Source organism: Myxocyprinus asiaticus, chromosome 11, assembly GCF_019703515.2.
Source record: "Myxocyprinus asiaticus isolate MX2 ecotype Aquarium Trade chromosome 11, UBuf_Myxa_2, whole genome shotgun sequence".
NCBI lineage: Eukaryota > Metazoa > Chordata > Actinopteri > Cypriniformes > Catostomidae > Myxocyprinus > Myxocyprinus asiaticus.
The window spans coordinates 49,395,090-49,413,471 of record NC_059354.1 but is presented as its reverse complement, the minus strand read 5'-3'; the positions used below and the strand labels follow the sequence as shown (position 1 = coordinate 49,413,471).

At 41.7% G+C, this 18,382-nt stretch overlaps 1 protein-coding gene across 2 annotated transcripts in view; it reads left to right on the top strand.

Moving 5' to 3' along the window:
- The window catches only part of si:ch211-45c16.2 (mitogen-activated protein kinase kinase kinase 13), a 110,233-nt gene that overhangs the window by 40,596 nt on the left and 51,255 nt on the right, over nt 1–18,382 (top strand). For both annotated transcript variants that reach the window (XR_007898488.1, XM_051710608.1), the window contains exons 3-6: nt 11,144–11,829; nt 14,595–14,778; nt 14,918–15,109; nt 15,971–16,129. Coding sequence is in view for 1 of the 2 variants with exons in the window: in XM_051710608.1 (XP_051566568.1) it covers nt 11,220–11,829; nt 14,595–14,778; nt 14,918–15,109; nt 15,971–16,129 (1,145 nt within the window). In the remaining variant the exon portion in view is untranslated. The remainder of the gene's footprint in view (nt 1–11,143; nt 11,830–14,594; nt 14,779–14,917; nt 15,110–15,970; nt 16,130–18,382) is intronic.

The following is an 18,382-nucleotide window of genomic DNA, read 5'->3' as shown; positions in this document are numbered from 1 at the left end:
TTTTTTTTTCCTCTCTGCTCCTCTCTTCTCCCTTAATCTTCTCATCTTCCTTCAGTATGTCAGTAATTGTGTTTTAAAAGCATTCTTATTGTGACACAGCATCATTCTCAGACGTTTTTGCAAATATTATCCTAAGCGTCTCACTAACAGGCAATTTTTTACGTTACTCATACTACTTATCAAGTGGCCCAGCAGGTTTTGGGGCCCTGCGGTTCGCCGTGACTGGCGAAATAACGTTGGATTGGCACACACCGTCAGAATGTGTGTATTCCTCTCATCTCCGCAGTCTTTTTTTAGAAGCCTGCTGCATCGGTGCTGATATGACTCACTCTGTACTCCCACAAACTACCAACCATATTTGCAGTGATTTACACACTCTGATGATTGTGATTGTGTATGACGTGTTCTTAATAATCGCTTCCCCTGCAAGTGACTTGGTTGTGTGAGTGTGTATATGGGTTTACTTAGCTGTAGTTTTGAGGGCATAATTGTCCCCAGAAGTTAGCTGTGTGTGTCAAAACCTCCCTCAATTTAAGAAATGACTAATAAGAAAAATGTTGTTTTTATACATTTTAAAGAATGCTTCATGGGGGGTCTGGGTAGCTCATCAAGTAAAAACACTGACTACCACACCTGGAGGTCGAATCCAGGGCGTGCTGAGTGACTGCTGAGTGACAATTGGCCTGGTTGCTAGGGAGGGTAGAGTCACATGGGGTAACTTCCCGTGGTCGCTATAATGTGGTTCTCGCTCTCGGTGGGGCGAGTGGTGAGTTATTTTCACTGTATTTCTCTTCTTGCATTAAACGTGTGAATCTTCTTGGATGCAATAGATGTTAGGTTGATTGGCTTTATATACAGTGCTTTCTACTGCATTTATGTTCTGCTGTGCATGTTTTGCCATAGTTTAGTATTGAACAGTTTAAATAGAATTTGCTAAAAGTCCCAGAGGAGCCTGAGCGACTCCAGCCAGGTCCCCTAAGCAACCAAATTGGCCCGGTTGCTAGGGAGGGTAGAGTCACATGGGGTAACCTCCTCGTGGTCGCTATAATGTGGTTTGTTCTCCATTGGGCGTGCGGTGAGTTGAGCATAGTTGCCGCGCTAGATGGTGTGAAGCCTCCACACGCGCAATGTCTCCGTGGCAACACGCTCAACAAGCCATATGATAAGATGCACGGGTTGACGGTCTCGGACGCGGAGGCAACTGGGATTCGTCCTCTGCCACCCGGACTGAGGCGAATCACTACGCCACCATGAGGACTTAGAGCGCATTGGGAATTGGAAAAAGCTGTGGAGCTGTGGTTGTTTCTTTCTGAAAACCATTTGAGTGAAACCCAAATCTGCTTTTGCAGCAAAAAGATACCTTTTCAATTCATCAAACACATAGACTGTAACTGGGCTTTTGTATTAAGTATAGATTAAATTAGACTATAGATAACAATAGGGTTTCACAATACAGATTTGAAGAATCTTTCTTTAAAGTTATGCCTTTGATTAATAGTTCATAAGAGATTGTTTTGATGTGTTTTGCTATTTTCTCTGAGGTCTAAGGGCAGATTACTTTTTTGAACAGAATCATACTTGGCCAAATGAGCCATGTTTGTTGGTTTCTTTTTTTCCAGACATGTGACCTTCTCATCAAATGTATAATTCCTTTAGTAAAAACTGTTCTGTTTTTACCGCCAATAACACTACTGTGGTATGAACAGATTACAGGTCAACCCAGCTAATTGTCTTTGCTGTGGAGAAAAAGGTCCCAGGGCGCCATACAAGCTAGAACCGCCACTGCCTCCACGAGCCATGAATGTCATGGACAACACATATCTTCTGTATTTCTCAGAAGAATGAGTCAGGCTGCATATGGCAGATGAACTGAAGGTGTCTCTTGTCAGGAGAGTAGTTCCTCTCTTTTCTCTGGATGACAGAATATGTTACTGAAGTGTGAATGAAGCGACGTACAGACCTACAGTATTTTGAATGGGTTTAAGCTCTTTTATAATGATCTTCCAAAGAAACTGACAATTTATCACCTGTGTAGGGTTGTCTCTAATTGAATTTTAGTAGCTGATACCAGTGAAATGTCAGAATTCTCAATGCCACAGCACAAGTTAATATGCACATGGTCATACTCTTTGAATTAAAAGTTGAATATTAATAAAAAATTTTACAGCTTAATTTAAAATGATGGCAGGTAGCTTTCAAGTAAACAGCAAATGTTAAAAAATAAAATTACAAGCAGTAAAATAATTAAAACACTATATCAAAAATACGAGTTAAATAAACTTGATATTTTTCAGGTAGCTAATAAGGATTCAAGTAAAAAACGAATGCAAAAGTATGCAAAACGTTAAACAAAACCACTGAGATTATATTGCATGCTACTGAAAAACAAAGTACAAATAAATGTGAACTCAGCATTGGACATTCACAGATCTCATTTATTACGTTATCGTCACAATTTACAGTTGAGGCCATTGAAAAGTCCAGCGATGTCATTTTTGATTTCCGTCGTTCAAACTCTGCTTACTGTGGAAAAACTGATTTTGTTCTTTTTTAGGTAGTATTAACTTGTTACCAAAGTACTGGTACTTTTGACTTCTCCACACAGGAGATTTCTGACATTGAATTGGTTTAATTAAAATCTCAACAGCACAATTACAGTGATCAATGGTGTAGTAATGGCCGTTGCCCCTGTGGGACCATGATGCCCAGGTGCTGTGCACCGTCTGCTCGGCGTAGTTTGTGGTTTGCATTGTCCCCTGTGATTGATTGATTGGTCTTTCAGCTTGTGATTGGAGGAAGGACGGACAGGGGCTGACACTGACATTTAATTGCCTCTTTTGTAGCAGCAGCTATCCCCCCCACATCCCCAACACACACACACACACACTACCTAGGGCGTGGGTTTGGCCTTACCATGGATGGGGACACTTTGAAATCACTCAAATGATAAGAAATAAAGAAATAGTCATTTGCATAACTAAAATGTTACAGTTAAGATTTTTTGCATTTTAATGATAATTAACCACATTTTCATGCATCTAGGTGTTTTACTTTAGATGTTTGTTTGTTTGTTTGTTTGTTTTGTAATTACTGGTGCTTGCTTTAGCAAGGCGTCAGTATTACAGTTTCTCTGACCTTCATTTAGGGATTCTGCAAAATCATTTTGATATCATGATCATCCTTAAACATCAAAATCATGCTAAACCATTTCTTCAAAGTTCGGCACCTAACTCACCGTTTTTCGTATACCCATGAATGAGGTGTCCAGTCAACCAGCTTATTAAGGAGATGTGTGCTATGACTTTTATAAGTCATCAGGCATTCAATGTTTGCCTGTCATGCGTACGATTTTCGCCCAGCCGGCAAAAACCTGAGAAAAAATCTCTTAGACCTAACATTGACAGAAAATCTGAGTTATCGTATCTCCGAATCAGAATGTCATAGAGACATGGGGGTGGACTCTTGAATCGAGATAGCAAGCAGTTTTTAAGTACCACCTTGAAAACTGCCTAGCCACACCCTAGCAACCATCCAGAGCACCCTAGCAACCGAAGCTCAAAGACTTCCATTGAAAAGGTCTGAGAGGGATATCTTCGGATGAGAATGTCATAGAGACATGGAGGTGGGCTCTTTTGACTCAAGCTAAGAAGCAGCCTTTAAGTATCACCTTGAAAACTGCCTAGCAACCATCCAGAGCACCCTAGCAACCAAAGCTTATAAACTTCCCATGAAAATGACTGAGAGGGATATCTTCGGATGAGAATGTCATAGAGACATGGGGTTGAGCTCTTTTGACTCGAGCTAAGAAGCAGTCTTTAAGTATTACCTTGAAAACTGCCTATCCACACCCTAGCAACCATCCAGAGCACCCTAGCAACCGAAGCTCACAGACTTCCTTTGAAAATGTCTGAGAGGGATATCTTCAGATGAGAATGTCATAGACACATGGGGGTTGGCTCTTTTGAATCGAGATAGCAAGTAGTTTTTAAGTAACGCCTTGAAAACTGCCTAGCCACACCCTAGCAACCATCCAGAGCACCCTAGCAACCGAAGCTTATAAACTTCCCTTGAAAATGACAAAGAGGGATATCTTCGAATGAGAATGCCATAGACACATGGGGGTTGGCTCGTGTCATTTGAGCTAGAAAAGTGTCCAGCCACATCCTAGCAACCGTATAGAAACACCCAAATCTCTGCACCAGGACATTGTGGCGACATGCGGGTGGGTTCTGATGACTCGGGCTAACAAACAGACTCTAGATATCACCCTGGCAACTGCTTAGCAACCATCCAGAGCACCCTATCAGCCATATAGCAACACCCATATCTCTGCACCAGGACATCATCGAGACATGGGGGTCAGTTCTAATAGCTCGGGCTAACAAACAGACTTAAGGTATCTCCCTGACTGCCTAGCAACCATCCAGAGCACCCTAGTAACTATATAGTAACACCCATATCTCTGTATTAGAACATCTTAGAAACGTGGGGGTAGCCTCTTTTGACTTGGAGCAGTCTACTGAGCACTTTGTGGGGCATTGTGGTAACAAGTTTTGCCATGGCAAGTGCCACTCACATTTTCTGAAGAAAATGTATCTATCTAGTAATTATTATTATTTTCAATGGTGATTCTCATTAAAGGAAAGTTCTGGGTTCAATACAAGTTAAGCTTAATTAACAGCATTTGTTGCATAACAAATAGACTAGCCCTTTGTTTCTTCCAAATTTAATATAAAACTTTTTAAAAAAATCTGTAAAAAAAACTACAATGGAAGTGAATAAGGGTCAGTCAATAAACATTAAAATTTGAGGGGGAAATGTGCTTAATTGTGCCTAAATGTGCTTAAAAATCTTAATGTTTCTAAAAACAGATTTCACTGTTTCTTAAGCAAAACATGATTCCTTATTTTTGATTTTGGTGTGAAATACAACCCGGACATGTTCGTGACTGGTTTTGTGAGATTCACCCACATACACACCTTTTAATGCGCATTCACTTACACGCTCATACAAACACAATAAATTATGTTTGTGTGATGTTGTGTGTCTTTATGAAGCTCTGCGCAGTACTTTTTACATATGTTCTTTCTTGAGTATGTATACTTGTTTATTTAGACCTATTGATGGTTATGTTATTTTCATAAGAGTTCACAGAGATGCTGTGTTTGTGAACATCAGTGTGTGTATGCTTTAAGCTTGTGTGTGTCTGGTGTTTTGCGTCAGGCTAAGGCACAAACGGGACAGATTGTCATGCCCCTGGTATGGATGGGATTATTTGCTCGTGTCAGATGTGTGGGGGGTGGGGTATGGGTGTGTCTCTGTCAACTGTTGACTGGAAGCCAATCCGCTGCCCCACCAGCTGTCCTGTCTCCAGTGTGCATCCCTGATGCGGGCGTCTAGAGGTGGGGGTGACAAGTGTATTTGTGACCCACTAATTTCAACCTGGTCTAATAGAAGCACGTTACTCTACATTTTTGCAAAATGATTTTAACGTGGCTCGTACATATTGCAGCAGTTTTCTGGTGAAGTAAACACTAGAGGCGCAACAATGACTTTTATTCAAATGTAAATTACCTTTGAAAATGTGGAAAATTATTTGAGTGCAAATAGTGAGCTTTGGGTAAATCACAGTTCAGTCGTTATTTACTGATAAGCTTTCCCTCCTTCGACACTCTGAAATCTCATTTGTGTTTGCTTTCGGATTCAAAAATGGTGCGGCAACTGTTTTTGTAAGTGTATGTATGTGTGTGTGTGTGTGTGTGTGTGTGTGTGTAATGAATATTAAGTTTGTTAGTCATGGTCACTGTTCAGCACCAGCTACAGTACAGTAGGTAGGTAAGTTATCCAGTTTGACAGGAACTGTAATGACAAGGCCAGATATTATTTGTTGCAGCACTGCCACCCAAACCCATGCATAATTTACAACCTTTCAGATTGTTGCCGTGGACCGAATGTTTGTGCTCGTGATTGAAAGTAGAGGTCTGCAACCCGACCCGGGCCTGATGGGACCCGAGAGCCTGATGGGTTTCGGGCCGGGTTCGGGTCAGTTTTTCAAGTAGGACTTCGGTTCGGGTTTGTAATTAATGATAAAATAAACAGGCTTACCGAACTTGTTTCGCTCATGCGCTCTCACTCACAGACGCGTGAACGGACAGTTTAGGGGCCGTTCACACCAAATGTGTTTTTGTATGCATGTGGTCTGTTTTCCCATCGTTTAAACACATGCTGGACTAATGTCTTTGACATTTACACTGCGTCTTGCTTTTTCTTCAGCATCTCATGTAGGACCGGCATATTGTAAACACCATGTCAAGTTAAAAAGAACTTCAAATTGTCAAAAACGCTGGTTGAGACACCTGCACTCGGTTTCATTTTTTGCGCTGTGTCTAGATTGTTTTCAGCGCAGTTGTCACAAAGATTCAGCGGTTTAAACAAGTTCAGGCTGCATAGATGTTTGTTTGTGTGTTTTTGGCAGGGCTTCAGTTTTTTTCCCTTTTAGACTATAACTCCGAGCTGGAGTGGAATTACACACACACGCACACACACACACACACGCGCGCGGAGACAGCATTTTGTGGTTACCTGAGAGAGCGCTCTCTGGTTTCCTGCTGCACTCTCAGCATCGTGAGACGCATGTTCTGCATTATTGATGCGCTGCTGATGCAGCTCTATCACACCCACTTACACAGATCAGTTTACTGCTCAAAAATACCCCCAATACCTCATATTATATGTATATTTACAGTGTATATATCGTATACTGTATATACCCTTAAAATACCCCACTTACAGGTACATCCATCAACACCACACATATACCTGTCATGACGTATGTTATTCTTATTAATACACCTCATAAATACTCATCCATATATCTTATCCATCGACACCCTGCATAATTACTCTTTAATACACCACATTTTCCCATCAACATCACTCGTAAATGCCTCACATATATTGTATGACATAACAGAACCAATACAGATCATAAATACTACCAATACCCCACATATACCCATAATAAATACCCAGGATAAGCACATTATATGTTCTTAAAAGCAACAGTTATCTGAGACAACTTGCAGAAGGAAGCAAGTTTTCTTCCAGGATAACCTTGTACGGGGCTTGATTCATGCATCCTTCACAAAGACGAATCCGCCTGATTTCCAGCATTGTTGAAGCCCCCCCAGATCCTCACCGATCCTCCACCTGGTCATCTAATGGTTAGATGGAGATCTGGAGAGGCCTTCAAGCCACAGTGTCTCGCACCCACTGTGAAATTTGGTGGAGGATTGGTGATGATCTGGGATCTGGGATGCTTCAGCAAGGCTGAAATTGGGCAGATTCATCTTTGTGAAGGACACATGAATCAAGCCACGTACAAGGTTATCCTGGAAGAAGACTTGATTCCTTCTGCTCTGACAATGTTCTACAACTTTGAAGGTTGGTTTTTTCAGCTGCTTGAATTTTTGCACCAGGAGTGGCATAAAGCCACCCAACAGCAGTGTGAAAGACTGGATTTAAAAATGGATATGAACTTTTTATACAGTATGAACTTTATATATATATATATATATACACACACACAGTGCATTCAGAAAGTATTCAGACCCCTTTCACATTTTATGTTGCAGCCTTATGCTAAAATGCTTTTAAATGTTTTTTTTTTCACATCAATCTACTCTCCATACCCCATAATGACAAAGCAAAACCCAGATTTTTGATAACTTTGCAAATTTATTAAAAAGAAAAAACTGAAATATCACATTGACATAAGTATTCAGACCCTTAACTCAGTACTTAGTTGAAGCGCCTTTGGCAGCGATTACAGCCTCAGGTCTTTTTGGGTATGATGCGACCAGCTTTGCACACTTGGATTTGGGGATTTTCGGCCATTCTTCTCTGCAGATCCTCTCAAGCTCTGTCAGGTTGGATGGGGACCGTCAGTGGACAGCCATTTTCAGGTCTCTCCAGAGATACTCGATTGGGTTCAAGTCCAGGCTCTGGCTGGGTCACTCAAGGACATTCACAGAATTGTCCCTAAGCCACTCTTGTATTGTCTTGGCTGTGTGCTTCGGGTCATTGTCCTATTGGAAGGTGAACCTTCAGCCAAGTCTGAGGTCCTGATCACTTTGGACCAGGTTTTCATTAAGGATATCTCTGTATTTTGCTGTGTTCAGCTTTCCTTCAACCCTGACCAATCCCCCAGTCCCTGCCGCTGAAAAACACCCCCACAGCATGATGCTACCACCACCATACTTCACCATTGGTATGGTATTGCACAGGAGAAGAGCGGTGCCTGGTTTCCTCCAGACATGATGCTTTGAGGCCAAACAGTTCAATCTTTGTTTCATCAGACCAGAGAATCTTGTTTCTCACAGTCTGAGAGTCCTTTAGGTGCTTTTTTATGTGTCTTGCACTGAGGAGAGGCTTCCGTCTGGCCACTCTGCCATAAAGCTCAGATCGGTGGAGTGTTGCAATGATGATTGTCCTTCTGCAAATTTCTCCCATCTCCACACATGATCTCTGGAGCTCAACCAGAGTGACCATCGGGTTCTTGGTCACCTCTCTTACCAAGGCTCTTCTCCTCCGATTGTTCAGTTTGGCCGGGTGGCCAGCTCTAGGAAGAGTCCTGGTTGTTCAAAACTTCTTCCCTTTAAGAATTATGGAGGCCACTGTGCTCTTGGGAACCTTCAATGTGCAGCCGAAATTTTTTTTGTAGCCTTCGCCATATCTGTGCCTCGACACGATCCTGAAAAAAATAAAGGGGTCTGAATACTTTTTGAATGCACTGTGTGTGTGCGTGTGCGTGTGTGTGTCTGCGTGTGTGTGTGTGTGTGTGTATGTATGTATGTATATATATATATATATATATATATATATATACACACACACACACACAGTTGTGCTCAAAAGTTTGCATACCCTTGGAGAATTGGTAATATATGTACCATTTTTAAAGAAAACATGAGTTAGCAGGCAAAACACATTTCTTTTATTTCTAAATGACCCCTGTTCAAAAGTCTGCATACCCTTAGATCTTAATACTGTGTATTGCCCCCTTTAGCATCAATGACAGCATGCAGTCTTTTGTAATAGTTGTCTATGAGGCCCCAAATTCTTGCAGGTGGTATAGCTGCCCATTCGTCTTGGCAAAATGCCTCCAGGTCATGCAAAGTCTTTGGTCGTCTTACATGAACCGCACGTTTGAGATCTCCCCAGAGTGGCTCGATGATATTAAGGTCAGGAGACTGTGATGGCCACTCCTGAACCTTCACCTTTTTCTGCTGTAACCACTGGAGGGTCAACTTGGCCTTGTGTTTAGGGTCATTGTCGTGCTGGAAAGTCCAAGAGCGTCCCATGCGCAGCTTTCGTGCAGAAGAATGCAAATTGTCTGCTAGTATTTTCTGATAACATGCTGCATTCATCTTGCCATCAATTTTCACAAGATTCCCCATGCCTTTAGAGCTCACACACCCCCAAAACATCAGTGAGCCACCACCATGCTTTACAGTGGGGATGGTATTCTTTTCACTATAGGCCTTGTTGACCCCTCTCCAAACATATGCTTATGGTTGTGACCATAAAGCTCTATTTGGTCTCGTCACTCCAAATGACAGTGTGCCAGAAGCTGTGAGGCGTGTCAAGGTGTTGTTGGGCATATTGTAACCGGGCTTTTTTGTGGCATTGGCGCAGTAAAGGCTTCTTTCTGGCAACTGGACCATGCAGCTCATTTTTGTTCAAGTATCGTCGTATTGTGCTCCTTGAAACAACCACACCGTCTTTTTCCAGAGCAGCCTGTATTTCTCCTGAGGTTACCTGTGGGTTTTTCTTTGTATCCCGAACAGTTCTTCTGGAAGTTGTGGCTGAAATCTTTCTTGGTCTACCTGACCTTGGCTTGGTATCAAGAGATCCCCGAATTTTCCACTTAAGTGATTGAACAGTACTGACAGTACAGTATATCCTTTTCCATCTATATATGTGTGTGTGTGTGTGTGTGTGTGCGTCTGTGTGTGTGTGTGTAGCGCAATTTTTATTTTATACTATATGTCAAAGAGGTTGCCGACCCTGATTTAGATATGAATGGAACCGAAATGGAACCTGTTTTGGGAGAGTTGACCCTGCCATGTGCTTGCGTAACTACAGCAGCAGATTAAAGGATGTTGTGTGTGTGTGTGTGTTTGAGTGAGTATGGGTTGCTTGCGATGTGTGCCAGATGTTTCTCTCTGAGCTTTTAATATGCATTTTGCTTTAATCTGAAGTCAACATTAACATAGTCAGCCAACAGAGAGGGTGGATGACAACGACGACTTCCCGGAATCAGTGCTCTCTCTCTCTCTCTCTCTCACACACTTGCTAAAGAGATAATCATCATTAATGCAAATGCCTCCAGTCCTGCTCCTGCTGTGTGCGAAATGAGATTGGAAATTAAAGTAATCAACTCTTTCAGTCTTTATTTAGCAGTCAGATCTGTAGTTTAGTTGCAGTTTAAAATGTGTGTTTGTATTTCATTAAATTCACTATACTGCAATAATCCTTTGGCTCTGCTCCAAGATCTAGTGAGCTGCTTATGCAGGCAGTATTTTGAGGCATCATAGGTCTGCTCCTGAAGCAAGGGCTGTTCCAGAGGGAAAGGACTTTTTTTTTTTTTTATTGGCCAAATTCTATGGCAGCATCGCATGTATCCTTCACGGAGAACACACCAACGAAATTCATCTAAGATGCCAGGCGAAGCGAGAGAAATAAAAGTAGTGCTGGTTCTGATCTAGTTAAAAATGGACAATTTTAAGTTAGACATGGCCCAAAACAAAGTCAAACTCACATTAGATTCTTTAACAGTTTCTAGTCTTTAAGTTAGATTAATTAATTGAAGAGCCTTTGACAAGTGTATATTGCCAATAAAACAGGTTAAATCAGTCTAAAGTGAAAGTAAGCAGTGGGACAAAAAAAGTGTATTTGTATATAAATCTGATAGATCTGTGCATTAGCATAAAATTGTATCAAAACTTAATCGAAATGAGAGCTTGTGATTTGGAATTAAATCAGGAAATCTGTGTTGATACCCAGCCCTAGTTATCTGGCATTTGAATATAAAAATAACAATCAATCACATAAAATCAACAACAGTCTTTCTCTCTTTCAGGTGTGTCCTAATCCCAAACAGACATCACCTGTAAAGCCTCGGCACTCATTTCCTGTCGAGTGGTCTGCATCTGCCCATGCACATGCACGGCACCATGGGTAGCTCCCCGGAGGTGCTTACCTGGACGTCCTGTCCCAGCCTGCTGGTTGGAAAACTCAAAGAAGAGCTCAAACTCACAGTTGTCGGGGACCCCATAAAGAAATCCAACAGCAACGGGTCTCCTCAGGCCCTGCCCCCTCCTCCACCCCCTCCACAGATCATCACAGACCTGGCTCCGCCCATCACTCTCCCCGTGCCGCTGCAACAGCTGCAGCTCCCGTGCAGGGATGATGACTTGAGTGGCACCAGTCCTCCATGCACCGCCCTCAGTGAAGACTCCCGCGAACTGGGACACTTCGACAACAGCGTGCTGCAACTGCAGGAGCACGAGGAGGCGGAGTCACCTGCCTCTTGTGTTCAGGGGGGGTGTGGCAGCGGCGGTGAGGAGAGGAACGATGAGGGTGGATGTCCGATGGACCACAGCGGGGACGATACGCACCACCACCCTCATGACGACCTTAAACTGCATTTTCAGAGAGCCGGTACCGGCAGCGGGGGTTTCCTGGAGGGCCTGTTTGGATGTTTGAGGCCCATGTGGAATATCATTGGAAAAACATACTCGACTGAGTACAAACTACAGCAGCAAGGTGAGCAATTGAGGGTTGAGCTGGACCTGTCTGTTATAGATCAATTTTGACCAAGTTTTGCCTTTGAAGGGCAGCAAACCCAGCGCCAGAGTTTTGTTATGGTTTCTTTAAAACAATTTTCTTCACTGCTTCAGTTGCCAACATTTTCTTTATGGTCTGTGTAGTCAGCATGAAATCAAAACTGATCCCACATATACTTTCACAAGTAATTCCTGTGTCTCTAGCGACACCAAATGAAATTGCAAAAATAAACACTCCTCTCTGCCATTGATCTGCAAACTCATAGTGCCACCTCCTAATTTCGCCATTGGTTGAGCCAATGTTGTTAAAGGGATAGTTCACCCAAAAATGAAAATTCTCTCATAATTTTTTCACTCTCATGCCATCCCAGATGTGTATGACTTTCTTTTATCTGCTGAGCTCAAATTTTAGAATAATTTCTCAGCTCTTTTAGTCTATACAATGCAATTGAAAGGTGACCAGAACTTTGAAGCTCCAAAAATCACATAAGTCAACATAAAAGTAATCCATAAGACTCGTGTTTAAGTCCATATCTTCAGAAGCAATGTGATAAGTGTGGGTGAGAAACAGAAAAATATTTAAGTCCCTTTTTGCTAAAAACTCTTATATAAGTACTTGAGTCGATATCCACTTTAACTTTCACATTCTGCTTCTTGTGTTTTTGGTGATTCACATAGTCATGCATATCGCCCCCTACTGGGCAGGGAGAAGAATTTCTGTCTAAAAAGGGACTTAAATATTTATCTGTTTCTCACCAACACCTATCATATCACTTCAGAAGACATGGATTAAACCACTGGAGTCGTATGGATTACTTTTATGCTGACTTTATGTGGATTTTGGAGCTTTGAAATTTTGGCACCCATTCGCTTGCACTGTATGGACCTACAGAGTTGAGATATTCTTCTAAAAATCTTCATTTGTGTTCTGCAGAAGAAAGAAAGTCATACACATCTGGGACAGCATGAGAATGAGTAAGTGAGAGAATTTTCATTTTTGGGTGAACTGTCCCTTTAAGTCAGACTGACTCCAAAAATTGGCCCCATTGACTTCCATTGTAAGTGCCTCACTGTAACCTCGATTTGTTTTGCTTTTTTAAAGAAAACGAGGGTTGATATTGTGGTAATCAGCATTATGCCACAAATGCTGTTGATTGAGCTCAACTTGTATTGAACCCGGAATGTTCCTTTTACTAGATCGTTACACCACTTGACATATTTAAAGTTATTAAATCCATTTAGTAGAAAATGCGACTCATGTTTTTACATGTATAGTTGCACAAATATTACATTTCTAAAAGCCTGACGTGTATTTTAAACTAGACTTTTATAAGATTTTTTATTTTTATCATCTCGGACAAACTTATTTGTCATTGACCCAGATAGCACTACAGTCTTAATTCTTGGTCGACCGATATGGGTTTATTAATGGCCGATGCCGATATCCAGAGAACAGGGTGGCTGATAGGCCGATACAATGCCGATATATCACACAATTTAATATAGTAAATAACATAAACATAAAATTGCTAAAAAATAAATAAATAATAATAAAAACCTCTTATTTAGCACAATATTTACTCAATTTCACACTAAACTTTAACTTTGTAAAAAATAATCTAAAAAAATAATATTGTATTTTAAATGGTGGATTGACAATTTAAACGGCCTGGATCACCTGCTTGGATTGTCACGGACTGACCGTCATTATTTATGAATCAGAGGAACTTCTAATCCTGAAGTTTTTGATTCTGGCTGATAGAAAACGCACTTCAGAGGAAGATATTAGATGAGCGCTCGACGGGAAGAAAACACTGGATTTTCGTGAGGTTCATGAATTACATCTGTTTAAACAAGATATCTGCATATTTGCAAACGGTATATAATAGAAGTTTTATTGATATTTGCCTTTCATCATTAGAAAAGAAAGTTAAAAGTTACAGGGAACTGTTGAGGAGAGACTGATAGAATATGTGCTTTAGGGGTTTATAAATGAGCAACCCACAGGATGCTGAAGATCTGCTCAAGTTTTGTGAGGTTGGTTTATTACATCTGTTTAAATGAGATATCTGCATATTTGCAGATGGTATATGATATTAGTTTTATTGATATTTGGCTTTTATCATTAGAAAAGTTACAGGGAACTGTTGAGGAGAGGCTGATAGAATACGTGCTTTAGGGGTTTATAAATGAGTATTCCACAGGATGCTGGATCTGCTCAAGTTTTGTGAGGTTGGTTTATTACATCTGTTTAAATGAGATATACAGTCTGCAAATATGCACATATGATATTTTATTGATATTTGCCTTTTTTATTATTAAACAAGACAGGTAAATGTTACAGGGAACTGTTGAGGAGAGAGAGGGAGAATGAAACAGGCGAGCACTTTAACATTATGAGCTCAAACGCGTCTGCCGCGGCTCTGATATGCGGACCGTTTAAATGAGACTGTGTTGAACACCAGTCTATTATTGTAGTAAAACGATGGCACGTAACAACAAAACGAACCATTACTGGTCGTTTACATGTCTCAGTCGCTTCACATGCAAGCAGGTGATTTTCGGTGCCCTCAAGAAATCAGCCAAACAGGAAAATTTATCGCCCGACGCGATATTTAAAAAAAGTCAGAATATCGGCCGATTTATCGGTCGACCACTAGTCTTAATTACAGCTGATCTTTGTACAATGCTGCATTTGTGATGAATTGTATAATATTCTGGCCGTGTTTCCTGATTGGTCAACAGACATGTGGGAGGTGCCATTTGAGGAGATCTCTGAACTGCAGTGGCTGGGTAGTGGAGCTCAGGGCGCCGTGTTCCTCGGAAAGTTCCACTCGGAAGAGGTCGCGATTAAGAAAGTGCGCGAGCAGAAGGAAACGGATATCAAACATCTCCGCAAACTGAAACACCCCAATATCATCAGCTTCAAGTAGGTCGTGATTCCACCATAAAAGGAGTCCATATGACTTGTGCACTATATTCCGATTCTTCTGAAGACAAACAGCAGCTTTGTGAATTTAATGTGAAATAAAAGTTATAAAGCATGAAATATGTGTGTTCTCTGTCAGGGGTGTGTGTACGCAGGCGCCGTGTTACTGCATCATCATGGAGTACTGTGCACAGGGGCAGCTCTATGAGGTTCTCAGGGCAGGACGCCAGATCACGCCATGTTTGCTGGTGGACTGGGCCTCGGGGATCGCCAGCGGCATGAACTACCTACATCTCCACAAGATCATCCACAGAGACCTCAAATCACCAAAGTAAGAACCGTACTAGCTGTGCACAAACACGTTAAAAGGTCAAAATGTTGTGCTGTGGTAAATGCTCTCATACCGTTTCAACTAGTATCTCAGAAGAGGTCTTTTTTTGGTGAGAACGAAGTAGTTCATGCAAACAACACAATCAGTTATTAAGTAACTTTACTTGTGAACACCGTTGTTTCCTGTTGAATGCACAGTGTTATAATGGTGTTGATTTACCATTTATTGGTAAATCCAGCAGGGCTCAACGCTAAGGATTTTTTTCTACTGGCCCAGTCGGGCCAGTGGTTCAGATTTCTACTTGCCCTACCAAAATTTTCACTGACCCCAACACAAAAATAAAAAATGAACTGTGGAATGTGCGGGGATACTTAAAAAGTTGAGTTAGACGTGCAATCCCGCTCTGAAATTCCTGAAGTGGATTTTTTCTTTTCTGCAATTTTCTACACGTTGGTAATTGATGCTGGGAAAAGAGCGAGGAGAGAGCGCTTGGTGTCTGCACACTTTTGCACGCTCCCGCACCCAGGTCAGTATATTATGTGCTCGCGCATGTTTGCTAGCTAAATATAATCACGCTCGCTCGTCTCCGAGTGCTTGGTTGGAAGACTGTGTTCGCTCTATGTAGTTTCTGTGCTCTCACACTTGTTGTCTGCTTGCACTAACATTTTAAAAGCAGCACTGGCCCGAATCTTTCTCACACTGGCCCCGGGCCATCGGGCAGTCCTTATTGTCGAGCCTTGATCCAATATTAAAGAACTGATTTAGTTGTGTGAACGTCAGTAACCAATATTGGTTAAATCGGTTATCGACTATCTCCATTCAGCATCTGTGATCTTGTGTTTTCATTTGTGTTTGCTGCAGTGTGTTAGTTACTCAGAATGACTCGGTGAAGATCTCAGACTTCGGAACATCTAAAGAACTCAGTGACAAGAGCATGAAGATGTCATTCGCGGGGACAGTCGCCTGGATGGCCCCGGAAGTGATCCGGAATGAGCCGGTGTCCGAGAAAGTCGACATCTGGTGAGTGCAGTGTTGGGGAAGCTACTTTGAAACTGTAGCTTCTGAAGCTACGACAGACTTGTAACTTTAAGAAGTTAAAGGGACAGTTCACCCAAAAGTTAAAATTCTCTCATTATTTACTCACCCTCATGATATCCCAGGTGTGTCTAACTTTCTTTCATCAGCTGAACACATTTGAAGAAAAATAGAAAAATATCTCAGCTCAGTAGGTCCTTAAAATGCAAGTGGATGGTGATCAGACTTTTGAAGCTCCAAAAATCACAGTCAGCATAAACATCATCCATACGACTCCAGCGGTTAAATTAATGTCTTCTAAAGTGACACAATCACTTTTGGTGCGAGAAAGATCAATATTTAGGTACTTTTTAACTGTAAACCATCGCTTCGGGTAAGCTTCACCAGAGAGGCACGTTCACGTGGCCTCTGGTGTGACGTGTTCGTGTTGGCATGTTACGGACGTAATCTCACTTTCTTCTTTCGGTTGAGAAATCCAGGATGAATACACAAATGCACCATTGTGAGTAAACATAAAGATACAAATACAGATCTAAACCAAAACCAGCTAAGCTTCTGTACAGCATTCCATCTAATCAGTTGTATACAGCTTTGCCCTTCTGGGTGTGATGCACATGCGTCAGTTGTCACGTGAACATGCCAATGTGATTACATTACATGTGCATGCTGCTGCTGACCAGAAGCGATGGTTTATAATTCAAAAGTACTTGAATATTTATCTTTTTTGCACCAAATGCGATCGTGTAGCTTCAGAAGTCATTAATTTTACCGCTGGAGTCGTATGGATGACGTTTATGCTGACTATCTGTGATTTTTGGAGCTTCAAAAGTCTGATCACCATCTACTTGCATTTTAAGGACCTACTGAGATGAGATATTTTTCTATATTTCTTAAAATGTGTTCTGCTGAAGAAAGAAAGTCATACACACGTGGCTGGCTGCACATTATCCCACTTATTAGATGGCTATTTACCAAATAAATACAGGTGCATCTCAATAAATTAGAATGTCGTGGAAAAGTTCATTTATTTCAGTAATTCAGCTCAAATTGTGAAACTCGTGTATTAAATAAATTCAATGCACACAGACTGAAGTAGTTTAAGTCTTTGGTTCTTTTAATTGTGATGATTTTGGCTCACATTTAACAAAAACCCACCAATTCACTATCTCAAAAAATTAGAATATGGTGACATGCCAATCAGCTAATCAACTCAAAACACCTGCAAAGGTTTCCTGAGCCTTCAAAATGGTCTCTCAGTTTGATTCACTAGGCTACACAATCATGGGGAAGACTGCTGATCTGACAGTTGTCCAGAAGACAATCATTGACACCCTTCACAAGGAGGGTAAGCCACAAACATTCATTGCCAAAGAAGCTGGCTGTTCACAGAGTGCTGTATCCAAGCATGTTAACAGAAAGTTGAGTGGAAGGAAAAAGTGTGGAAGAAAAAGATGCACAACCAACCGAGAGAACCGCAGCCTTATGATTGTCCAGCAAAATCGATTCAAGAATTTGGGTGAACTTCACAAGGAATGGACTGAGGCTGGGGTCAAGGCATCAAGAGCCACCACACACAGACGTGTCAAGGAATTTGGCTACAGTTGTCGTATTCCTCTTGTTAAGCCACTCCTGAACCACAGACAACGTCAGAGGCATCTTATCTGGGCTAAGGAGAAGAAGAACTGGACTGTTGCCCAGTGGTCCAAAGTCCTCTTTTCAGATGAGAGCAAGTTTTGTATTTCATTTGGAAACCAAGGTCCTAGAGTCTGGAGGAAGGGTGGAGAAGCTCATAGCCCAAGTTGCTTGAAGTCCAGTGTTAAGTTTCCACCGTCTGTGATGATTTGGGGTGCAATGTCATCTGCTGGTGTTGGTCCATTGTGTTTTTTGAAAACCAAAGTCACTGCACCCGTTTACCAAGACATTTTGGAGCACTTCATGCTTCCTTCTGCTGACCAGCTTTTTAAAGATGCTGATTTCATTTTCCAGCAGGATTTGGCACCTGCCCACACTGCCAAAAGCACCAAAAGTTGGTTAAATGACCATGGTGTTGGTGTGCTTGACTGGCCAGCAAACTCACCAGACCTGAACCCCATAGAGAATCTATGGGGTATTGTCAAGAGGAAAATGAGAAACAAGAGACCAAAAAATGCAGATGAGCTGAAGGCCACTGTCAAAGAAACCTGGGCTTCCATACCACCTCAGCAGTGCCACAAACTGATCACCTCCATGCCACGCCGA